Source organism: Sinocyclocheilus grahami, unplaced genomic scaffold (genome assembly GCF_001515645.1).
Source record: "Sinocyclocheilus grahami isolate Dianchi unplaced genomic scaffold, SAMN03320097.WGS_v1.1 scaffold1717.1, whole genome shotgun sequence".
In the NCBI taxonomy this organism is placed as follows: domain Eukaryota; kingdom Metazoa; phylum Chordata; class Actinopteri; order Cypriniformes; family Cyprinidae; genus Sinocyclocheilus; species Sinocyclocheilus grahami.
Window position 1 is genome coordinate 124951 of NW_015506896.1, and position 11323 is coordinate 136273.

The following is an 11323-nucleotide window of genomic DNA, read 5'->3' on the forward strand; positions in this document are numbered from 1 at the left end:
TGAGTGTGGATGAGCGTGGGTGAGGCTGGATGAGTATAGATGAGCGTGGATGAGTATAGTTGAGTGTGGATGAGCATGGGTGAGGCTGGATGAGTGTGGATGCGTATAGATGAGTGTGGATGAGCATGGGTGAGTATAGATGAGTGTGGGTGAGGCTGGATGAGTGTGTACGAGTATAGTTGCGTGTGGATGAGTATAGTTGAGTGTGGATGAGCGTGGGTGAGTATAGATGAGTGTGTATGAGTATAGTTGAGTGTGGATGAGTATAGTTGAGTGTGGATGAGTATAGTTGAGTGTGGATGAACGTGGGTGAGGCTGGATGAGTGTGGATGAGTATAGATGAGTGTGGATTAGGGGTACGGCGATCCGATATTCAGTATCGGTATCACTCCGATACTGCCTTTTTTTTGCCGGATCAGTTATCGGTCAGACGAGACCGATCCAAATCCGATATCCTGTGTATACTATTCTGTGTTATTGTTAAGCCCCATGAAAGGCACAAAAACATTATAAAGCACCATAAAGTTGCACTATATTTCAAGTGTTCTGAGACATAGTTTAATGTGAGGTACAGATGGATATTTAAGTCGTTAAATTCAAGTTCTTGTAAACTCTTCTCTCCGCTGCGGCTGTCAGTCATCCTCCATTTAGCATTTAAACTGCGCGTCGCATTCGGTTACGACAGTCAAGATGATAAAACTTTCTCTAGGATGATACAATGCTCCTATTATTATAATTGATCTGTAGATAAACATCAGTGGCTTTGCATTAAAAGGCTTTATCTTTCTGGAGTTTAGTGCTGTTTCTAAAGCATGTTACTTTCTACCGGGTGTCTGTTAGATCACAACACTGGAGTAGAGAGCACTATGAATTGTTCTTCATTCGCACATTAACTGAAATTTAAAACTGTGCAACGAAAAGGCTCAATAAACTGTCGCACAGATATAGCACACTCTGCATCAATATCTCTTCCCTTTGTGCTTTGAACTTTTCTATGCGGAGCGCTGTGACTCCGTGTTGCTTCAAGAGCATCATTCTGCGCATAAGCACTTTGTGCCGCTCTGTATAGGAGCCTTTCATGTTATAATACTTTTGCGCAATGAAAGATTATTAATAGCCTTTCTTGTTGTCTTATCTATCATATGTTGCTGCCTCATTACGGTGCTATACATTTAAAAGAAATGTCTTTTAATTTTATAGTATATTTTATATATAAATATATTACTTGTTTTTCATGAATGTATTTTACAACAATACAAAGAGCAATGTTTTACCAGATTTAGCCCTACACTTATTCACTTTTATTTGTTCTCCACTAAATAATGTTTTTTTTTCACTAAACATTTAGATTTTATAAAAGTATTGTGCACTCATGAGTAACTTTTGCAACTGAATTATCCACTAACCTAGTTTATAGTAGTATTTTTGTCATAGATTATGATTATATATTTAGTCATTTGTTGTTTTGCTTTACAGTGAAGTTGTCTATGTGTGTTAGATTGTGTTTAACACACAAGAGTGATGATCAGGTCAACACATTGAGGTATAGAAATTCAACACTGATTTTAAAAAAACTGTGCTGGTATCGTATCGGTATCGGTATCGGTAGATATTCAGAATTTCTGGTATCGTATTGGTTCTGAAATAGTGGTATGGAGCCAGCACTAGTGTGGATGAGTCAGTGCTGGGCTCACCCTGAACCCCAGTGATAGAAAACCCGATCCTGATAGTACAGACACAGGAAGAGCCAAACACTGATGGTCTCCAGCCAGAAGATGAGGAACAGGAACCAGACCGAGGAGAGCAGCAGCTCACACACCATCCTGACACCTACAGACAACAACATCTTCATCATCATCATCATCATCCTGACAACAACATCTTCATCATCATCATCATCATCACACCATCCTGACAACATCTTCATCATCATCATCATCATCACACCATCCTGACACCTACAGACAACATCTTCATCATCATCATCATCATCACACCATCCTGACAACAACATCTTCATCATCATCATCATCATCACACCATCCTGACAACAACATCTTCATCATCATCATCATCACACCATCCTGACAACATCTTCATCATCATCATCATCATCACACCATCCTGACAACAACATCTTCATCATCATCATCATCATCACACCATCCTGACAACAACAACAGACTGTCCGTCTGTAAAGCACCTGGAATCCGTGAAGGAGCCTGTTGATGTGATCGACTAATTAAATAAACACATTTATCGGTGAAATGCAGCAGGAACAGTTTCTAGTGAAGCTAAACGCACTTCCGGGCATGCGCACTCGCAGCCGCATTTCAGGATAAAAGTCCTCAGGAGCGCACAGCGGGTCAAAGCAGTTTAAGAAGGATGATTTCAGATGTAAAATAAATATATAAATAACATCGGCATTTGATTTAAATATAAAAATAACGATGTTCATAAAGTCATCTGAATCATGAAACAAATAATCACAATAATAACAACAACCCATATCAGCAGTAACAACCGCAGTACAGATTTAAAAAGAAGAACAATTTAAAATAGAGATGTATATTATTTAATACCAGGCAAACATCACCAATTAAACGGATCCTTAGATATAAACGTTCAAAAAAAAAAAAATCCTCCGCTGTAATTCCGGAAGTTTCTGTCGGCTGTCGGAACAGGAAGTGAAGTCAGCGCTACTGCTGTGTGAGTTAGCTCCAGTCGAAGCGACTCTATTGATTAAAGTTCAGTTATTAAAGTGACTTCATCATTTATTAAAGTCCCGGTTAGGGTTCAGAAGCAGCGGCGCGGGTTCAACAAGTCTTTACTGCAGACACAGGTTCGTGTTTCTTCTTTTAATCAGCCTCTCTAGTCAAACCCTACACAGATCTCTGAATACTACAGCATCTACTACAGCAGTGCTACGGTATTCTTAACGGCGTGTAACGCTGGCTACTACAGCAGTGCTACGGGATTCTTAACGGCGTGTAACGCTGCATACTACAACAGTGCTACGGTATTCTTAACGGCGGGTAACGCTGGATACTACAGCAGCGCTACGGTATTCTTAACGGCGGGTAACGCTGGATACTACAGCAGCGCTACGGTATTCTTAACGGCGGGTAACGCTGGATACTACAGCAGCGCTACGGTATTCTTAACGGCGGGTAACGCTGGATACTACAGCAGCGCTACGGTATTCTTAACGGCGGGTAACGCTGGATACTACAGCAGCGCTACGGTATTCTTAACGGCGGGTAACGCTGGATACTACAGCAGCGCTACGGTATTCTTAACGGCGGGTAACGCTGGATACTACAGCAGCGCTACGGTATTCTTAACGGCGGGTAACGCTGGATACTACAGCAGCGCTACGGTATTCTTAACGGCGGGTAACGCTGGATACTACAGCAGCGCTACGGTATTCTTAACGGCGGGTAACGCTGGATACTACAGCAGCGCTACGGTATTCTTAACGGCGGGTAACGCTGGATACTACAGCAGCGCTACGGTATTCTTAACGGCGGGTAACGCTGGATACTACAGCAGCGCTACGGTATTCTTAACGGCGGGTAACGCTGGATACTACAGCAGCGCTACGGTATTCTTAACGGCGGGTAACGCTGGATACTACAGCAGCGCTACGGTATTCTTAACGGCGGGTAACGCTGGATACTACAGCAGCGCTACGGTATTCTTAACGGCGGGTAACGCTGGATACTACAGCAGCGCTACGGTATTCTTAACGGCGGGTAACGCTGGATACTACAGCAGCGCTACGGTATTCTTAACGGCGGGTAACGCTGGATACTACAGCAGCGCTACGGTATTCTTAACGGCGGGTAACGCTGGATACTACAGCAGCGCTACGGTATTCTTAACGGCGGGTAACGCTGGATACTACAGCAGCGCTACGGTATTCTTAACGGCGGGTAACGCTGGATACTACAGCAGCGCTACGGTATTCTTAACGGCGGGTAACGCTGGATACTACAGCAGCGCTACGGTATTCTTAACGGCGGGTAACGCTGGATACTACAGCAGCGCTACGGTATTCTTAACGGCGGGTAACGCTGGATACTACAGCAGCGCTACGGTATTCTTAACGGCGGGTAACGCTGGATACTACAGCAGCGCTACGGTATTCTTAACGGCGGGTAACGCTGGATACTACAGCAGCGCTACGGTATTCTTAACGGCGGGTAACGCTGGATACTACAGCAGCGCTACGGTATTCTTAACGGCGGGTAACGCTGGATACTACAGCAGCGCTACGGTATTCTTAACGGCGGGTAACGCTGGATACTACAGCAGCGCTACGGTATTCTTAACGGCGGGTAACGCTGGATACTACAGCAGCGCTACGGTATTCTTAACGGCGGGTAACGCTGGATACTACAGCAGCGCTACGGTATTCTTAACGGCGGGTAACGCTGGATACTACAGCAGCGCTACGGTATTCTTAACGGCGGGTAACGCTGGATACTACAGCAGCGCTACGGTATTCTTAACGGCGGGTAACGCTGGATACTACAGCAGCGCTACGGTATTCTTAACGGCGGGTAACGCTGGATACTACAGCAGCGCTACGGTATTCTTAACGGCGGGTAACGCTGGATACTACAGCAGCGCTACGGTATTCTTAACGGCGGGTAACGCTGGATACTACAGCAGCGCTACGGTATTCTTAACGGCGGGTAACGCTGGATACTACAGCAGCGCTACGGTATTCTTAACGGCGGGTAACGCTGGATACTACAGCAGCGCTACGGTATTCTTAACGGCGGGTAACGCTGGATACTACAGCAGCGCTACGGTATTCTTAACGGCGGGTAACGCTGGATACTACAGCAGCGCTACGGTATTCTTAACGGCGGGTAACGCTGGATACTACAGCAGCGCTACGGTATTCTTAACGGCGGGTAACGCTGGATACTACAGCAGCGCTACGGTATTCTTAACGGCGGGTAACGCTGGATACTACAGCAGCGCTACGGTATTCTTAACGGCGGGTAACGCTGGATACTACAGCAGCGCTACGGTATTCTTAACGGCGGGTAACGCTGGATACTACAGCAGCGCTACGGTATTCTTAACGGCGGGTAACGCTGGATACTACAGCAGCGCTACGGTATTCTTAACGGCGGGTAACGCTGGATACTACAGCAGCGCTACGGTATTCTTAACGGCGGGTAACGCTGGATACTACAGCAGCGCTACGGTATTCTTAACGGCGGGTAACGCTGGATACTACAGCAGCGCTACGGTATTCTTAACGGCGGGTAACGCTGGATACTACAGCAGCGCTACGGTATTCTTAACGGCGGGTAACGCTGGATACTACAGCAGCGCTACGGTATTCTTAACGGCGGGTAACGCTGGATACTACAGCAGCGCTACGGTATTCTTAACGGCGGGTAACGCTGGATACTACAGCAGCGCTACGGTATTCTTAACGGCGGGTAACGCTGGATACTACAGCAGCGCTACGGTATTCTTAACGGCGGGTAACGCTGGATACTACAGCAGCGCTACGGTATTCTTAACGGCGGGTAACGCTGGATACTACAGCAGCGCTACGGTATTCTTAACGGCGGGTAACGCTGGATACTACAGCAGCGCTACGGTATTCTTAACGGCGGGTAACGCTGGATACTACAGCAGCGCTACGGTATTCTTAACGGCGGGTAACGCTGGATACTACAGCAGCGCTACGGTATTCTTAACGGCGGGTAACGCTGGATACTACAGCAGCGCTACGGTATTCTTAACGGCGGGTAACGCTGGATACTACAGCAGCGCTACGGTATTCTTAACGGCGGGTAACGCTGGATACTACAGCAGCGCTACGGTATTCTTAACGGCGGGTAACGCTGGATACTACAGCAGCGCTACGGTATTCTTAACGGCGGGTAACGCTGGATACTACAGCAGCGCTACGGTATTCTTAACGGCGGGTAACGCTGGATACTACAGCAGCGCTACGGTATTCTTAACGGCGGGTAACGCTGGATACTACAGCAGCGCTACGGTATTCTTAACGGCGGGTAACGCTGGATACTACAGCAGCGCTACGGTATTCTTAACGGCGGGTAACGCTGGATACTACAGCAGCGCTACGGTATTCTTAACGGCGGGTAACGCTGGATACTACAGCAGCGCTACGGTATTCTTAACGGCGGGTAACGCTGGATACTACAGCAGCGCTACGGTATTCTTAACGGCGGGTAACGCTGGATACTACAGCAGCGCTACGGTATTCTTAACGGCGGGTAACGCTGGATACTACAGCAGCGCTACGGTATTCTTAACGGCGGGTAACGCTGGATACTACAGCAGCGCTACGGTATTCTTAACGGCGGGTAACGCTGGATACTACAGCAGCGCTACGGTATTCTTAACGGCGGGTAACGCTGGATACTACAGCAGCGCTACGGTATTCTTAACGGCGGGTAACGCTGGATACTACAGCAGTGCTACGGTATTCTGAACGGCGTGTAACGCTGTATTACAGTTACTGTGACATACAGCGCTTTATTGACTAAGTCTCACAGAGGCTCAGTTATAACTCATCTGTGAGTTCTGTTTTTTGAGATTTCATGTAGCTTTCTATAAATGTTTTTAAAAAATGGTCATTTGATGTTAAGAAATTGGCTGATTTTTGTTTTGACATTTATTTTTATGGCAGACACTTTTATTCAGAAGAAGAGAAGCAAAGTCACTCATAATATTTGTAATCCACAATGCCAGAAACAGCTGATGGTGAGTGTTTGATCACCCAGTGTTATTTTAGTATTATTTCTATACTATTATAGTATTTATTCATATTTTGGAATTCATATTTCAAGTTTTAGTAATTATATGTGCTTTTGTCATTTTTATTATTATTATTATTTAATTTAATGTTTAGCTTTATTTTATTTTAATTTTAATTGTTGTTTAATTTTATTACTTTAACTTAAACTTTCAGTTTGTTTTTCAGTTTTCATCTAATATTTACATTTGATTTTTAATTACACTGCTGTTCAAAGGTTTGCGATCAGTAAGATTTTTTATGTGTTTTAAAGAAACCCCAAAGTTTTGAACGGTAATGTATAGTTACAAAATTTAATTAATTAGTAGCTAGTTGAAGTTTTTTAATTTGTTTTCCCACGGTTCACAATAATCCAGAGCAGTGTAACAGGAATCATATTAATATGACCTCACAAAAGCTACATTCATTATACAAGAATTAGAAAAATGTTGTTTAAAATATTTTCTACTGCATGTCACACTGCATTGAGATTTCACGAACGATAAACTAAAACAATACAGCAGCAGAATAAATACAATCAAAAACAAGAGTAGGTCAGCATGCTGTTCGCTCGTTTAGGCTCAGAGGAGAAATGGTTTATCGTACTCTGCTTTTGCCGTTTTCTCCACAGATTGAAAGTATGATCTGGACGTGATCATTCCTGGATGGACTCAATATCTGCCGAATGCTGATGTGACGTTAGTCTCCTTCTGCTGAACGAACACAATCCGCACGCTGCAGAACGACGTCATGTCTCTGCCTGAGGAAGCAGGGGATCGTGGGAAAGAGAGGGAGCGCGGCGCCCGTCCCAAAGTGCGTCAGAGCCGCTCCGAGGAGAGACGAGACGGAGGGAGGCGGAAGAAGAAAAGCCACCCGTCACATGACCTGACCTCGGATCGGCCCGTGAGCGACGGCTTCGAGTACGGAGATCTGCTGAACGACCTGCAGGGGTCCTCTCCGCTGAGGAGATCGTCCGGCTCTCTGCTGTCCGAAAGTGTCTCCACCAAACTGTCCCTCGGCTCGCCGGCCGCCGACCTCGGCTGCGACATGGAGAACAAGGCGTCTGGAAGCAGCAGGACGCTTCGGCAAAAGATCCAGGACGCAGTAGGCCAGTGTTTCCCCATTAAGACCCACAGCCAAGGCCTGTCCCCCTCGGCGTCCTCCAGGCGTAAGATCCACCTCAGCGAGCTCATGCTGGACAGCTGTCCGTTCCCCGCCGGCTCGGACCTGGCACAGAAGTGGTACCTCATCAAGCAGCACACGGCTCCCATTTCTCAAGCTCCGGTCCTCGACTCAGGATCCACGCTTGCTGTGGAGGACGAGGACGACCGCTTACGAGAGAGACGACGTATAAGCATCGAGCAGGGAGTCGAACCTCCGCCCAACGCTCAGATCCACACCTTCGAAGTGACGGCGCAAATCAACCCGCTTTACAAACTCGGACCCAAACTGGCTCCCGGGATGAACGAGTTAGCCGGAGACGAGCGTGCCACGCTGCTCCTCCAAAGCTGCTTGGACACGCTAGACGAGGTCGCTGCGTCAGCCACGGCGTCTGATTTCGACTCGTGCGCTGCGTCTCCGTCCTCGCGCTCCCTCACCGGCCCGACTCTAGTTCCGCCGGACAGTCCCAAATCACAAGACGGACTCCATCGCATCCACACGCAAATTGATTACATCCACTGCCTAGTCCCCGATCTGCTTCGGATCACAAACCTGCCTTGCTACTGCGGCGTCATGGACCGATACCAAGCCGAAACGCTGCTGGAAGGCAAACCCGAAGGCACGTTCCTATTGCGCGACTCTGCGCAGGAAGACTACCTCTTCTCCGTCAGCTTCCGGCGGTACGGCCGCTCGCTGCATGCGCGCATCGAGCAGTGGAATCATAACTTCAGCTTCGACGTGCACGACCCCAGCGTGTTCCACGCTCCCACCGTCACCGGCCTGCTGGAGCACTACAAGGACCCCAACTCCTGCATGTTCTTCGAGCCGCTGCTGTCTAACCCCATCCACCGCTCGCAGCCCTTCAGCCTGCAGCGCATCTGCCGCGCCGTCATCAGCAGCAGAACCACGTACGACGGCATCAACGCTCTGCCGCTGCCCAACACTCTGAAGGAGCACCTGAAGGAGTACCACTACAAGCAGCGCGTGCGCATTCGCAGACTGGACACCTGGTGGGAGTGACGCCGCTGGCTCAGGTACGGAGACCGTAAGTGCCACCTTCAGCGGACTGATGTGAGGACGCGAGTGCCTTTCCGATGCTACTCATTTTGAGGTTTAAATGCTGTTCGCTCATCGTCATGACGTTGGCAGTTCGTCACAGGGTTCCCTGCGTCACTGGAGCAATTAACACCGAATCGGCAAGCTTTCGTTGTGTTAGAATATTTATCATCTTTATCAAGACCCGTTCAGACCAAGAACGATGAGCGTAACGTTGGTTCTAACATTGATTATAACAATGACCATTACGTTAACTATAATGTTGACTATAACGATGACGTAACCCTAATGCTGACCATTGAATGTCCATTTTAAATTCTATTAGACGTTTTTATTCAGAAAATATATTAATGGACATTTTTTTTAAAGGGTTTCTCCTGGAATCATTTTAGAATTTTTATCGTCCACTAAATTGGCAAATTCTAGATAATTGTTATTGTTACTGTCGCCATTATTGTTAAGTATATATGTATATTTTAGTAAGTTTTTAATATAAAATTGTTAAATTATTGTAAACTATGAACTTAAATGATACTGTCATTATCATAATAATGTTGATTTTGCCATGAATGTGCGATAAATCTTGATGTTGACTATAACAATATAATGATGACCAGTGTTGTCAGGTCTGCGGGTTTCTACTGTAACACTGTTGCCGCGGGTTGAAATGACCCCAGTAATATGATATTTAACCCCTGGAATGCGAATTTTAACAGGGGACCCCCCTCGAAACGCCATTGGGCTAATTTTGAGTAGCGATTAGTCGGGTTTTGTTGTGAAAACATGGCACCCCTGACTGTAATGCTGACTGTTACGATAATTATCGACTATAACAATGACTGTTACGTTGAATATAATGACGACTGTTATGTTAAATATAACGACTACGACAGCGATAACTTAAACGATAGCTATATTAGCGTGCACATGAATAACGTTCTATTCTAAGCGCATGCTGTCGCTTTAAATTCTCAAGCTCTCTAAAGATACTGGATTCTGATTGGCTGTCAATGTTTTTATTGTTCATCAGGTGATTCCAGCGCAATCATTCCTCTGTTGTGATCGTTATAGTCGCAGTGTTAGCATGGCGATTCTTTTAGAGCTAGAGCGATTATTAGAAGGTAACGGTTACAGTTATCGGCTGGGTTTCTTCTGTAGCGCCGTGTGTGGAACGGTCCCATAGACTCCTCATGTTAAATTGCCCAACTTTACAGCAGAAAAAAACATGTTTACAGCTTGGTACAAAAAGTGGTTTTGGTCTATATAGCTAATTTTGCCCTTCATGACAACTGTGAGGCCGGTGAATTTTTTTATAACTCATCTGGTTAAATTATATTAAGCTTTAAAGTTCTGCATAATTAAGGGCGTGGCCTCTTGAGTAACAGGTGGATTGCACTCAAGGCGTGTTTTAGTGCTTTACTTAATCTAGAAATCAGATATTTGAACGTTCTCAACTACTGAAGCCCCTGAGACGAGTGAATCTACAACGACACGTCTGTTAGAAATGCTTGTAAAAATATGGAAATGTCAAAAGATGTTCCAGAAACTACAGCACTGAATCTTAACTCGAAGGGGCCAAACTTCATGTTCAGGTTGCCTTTTCTTTTTGTTTCTTTACACTGATATTTATTTATTTATTTTCTATTAAAGGCTTGCCTAATATGCTTAACATTTTTCACATGTGTTTCTGATTACTAAAGCCAAGTGTGAATCATTTTATTGGTGTGTGTACGGTGAAAAAAAAAAAAGAAGCATATTAATAAACCATGTTGGATCTTTTCTGACTCTCTGGTGGTGTTTTTGCCATTTCTGTTCACCTGAAATAACGACAGACATTTTAAATCAGGAGGTAGCAAATAATAAAATGTATTTATTTATTATAGTTGAAATATTGTAATAAAAGTATCAGAAAGTTCATGCTACTTTCAGATACCTTCCTTATTTCATAATTGATTAAAATGAAAATAGTACACGTTTTAGTAGTTGCGCGTGTCGTTGAGGGACAGAGCTAGGTTACTATTACACTCCAGAACTGTGACACACGCGATTGTGTGTGTGTGTGTGTGTGTGTCACACACACTCACTCACTCACTCACATTCACACACACTCACTCACACACACACACTCACTCACACACACACACTCACTCACACACACACACTCACTCACACACACACACTCACTCACACACACACACTCACTCACACACACACACTCACTCACACACACACACTCACTCACACACACACACTCACTCACACACACACACACACTCTCACACACACACACACTCTCTCACACACACACAC

At 45.5% G+C, this 11323-nt stretch overlaps 1 protein-coding gene across 2 annotated transcripts; it reads left to right on the forward strand.

Annotated features, from left to right (window-relative positions):
* The first annotated feature begins 2690 nt into the window (after window positions 1–2690).
* Window positions 2691–9319, forward strand: LOC107572215 (suppressor of cytokine signaling 5-like). Of its 2 annotated transcripts, XM_016258640.1 has the most exons (3): window positions 2691–2842; window positions 6692–6765; window positions 7428–9319. In XM_016258640.1, exon 3 carries the CDS (start codon window positions 7547–7549, stop codon window positions 8975–8977), a length of 1431 nt encoding a protein of 476 aa, XP_016114126.1. In that variant the 5' UTR covers window positions 2691–2842; window positions 6692–6765; window positions 7428–7546; the 3' UTR covers window positions 8978–9319. The 2 variants fall into 2 exon arrangements, with proteins under 2 accessions (XP_016114126.1, XP_016114127.1); XM_016258641.1 differs by lacking the exon at window positions 6692–6765.
* Window positions 9320–11323: the final 2004 nt, after the last annotated feature.

Excerpts from the sequence above, each read along its gene's own strand:
- LOC107572215 (XM_016258640.1), top strand. The coding sequence starts at position 7,547 with ATGTCTCTGCCTGAGGAAGCAGGGGATCGTGGGAAAGAGAGGGAGCGC.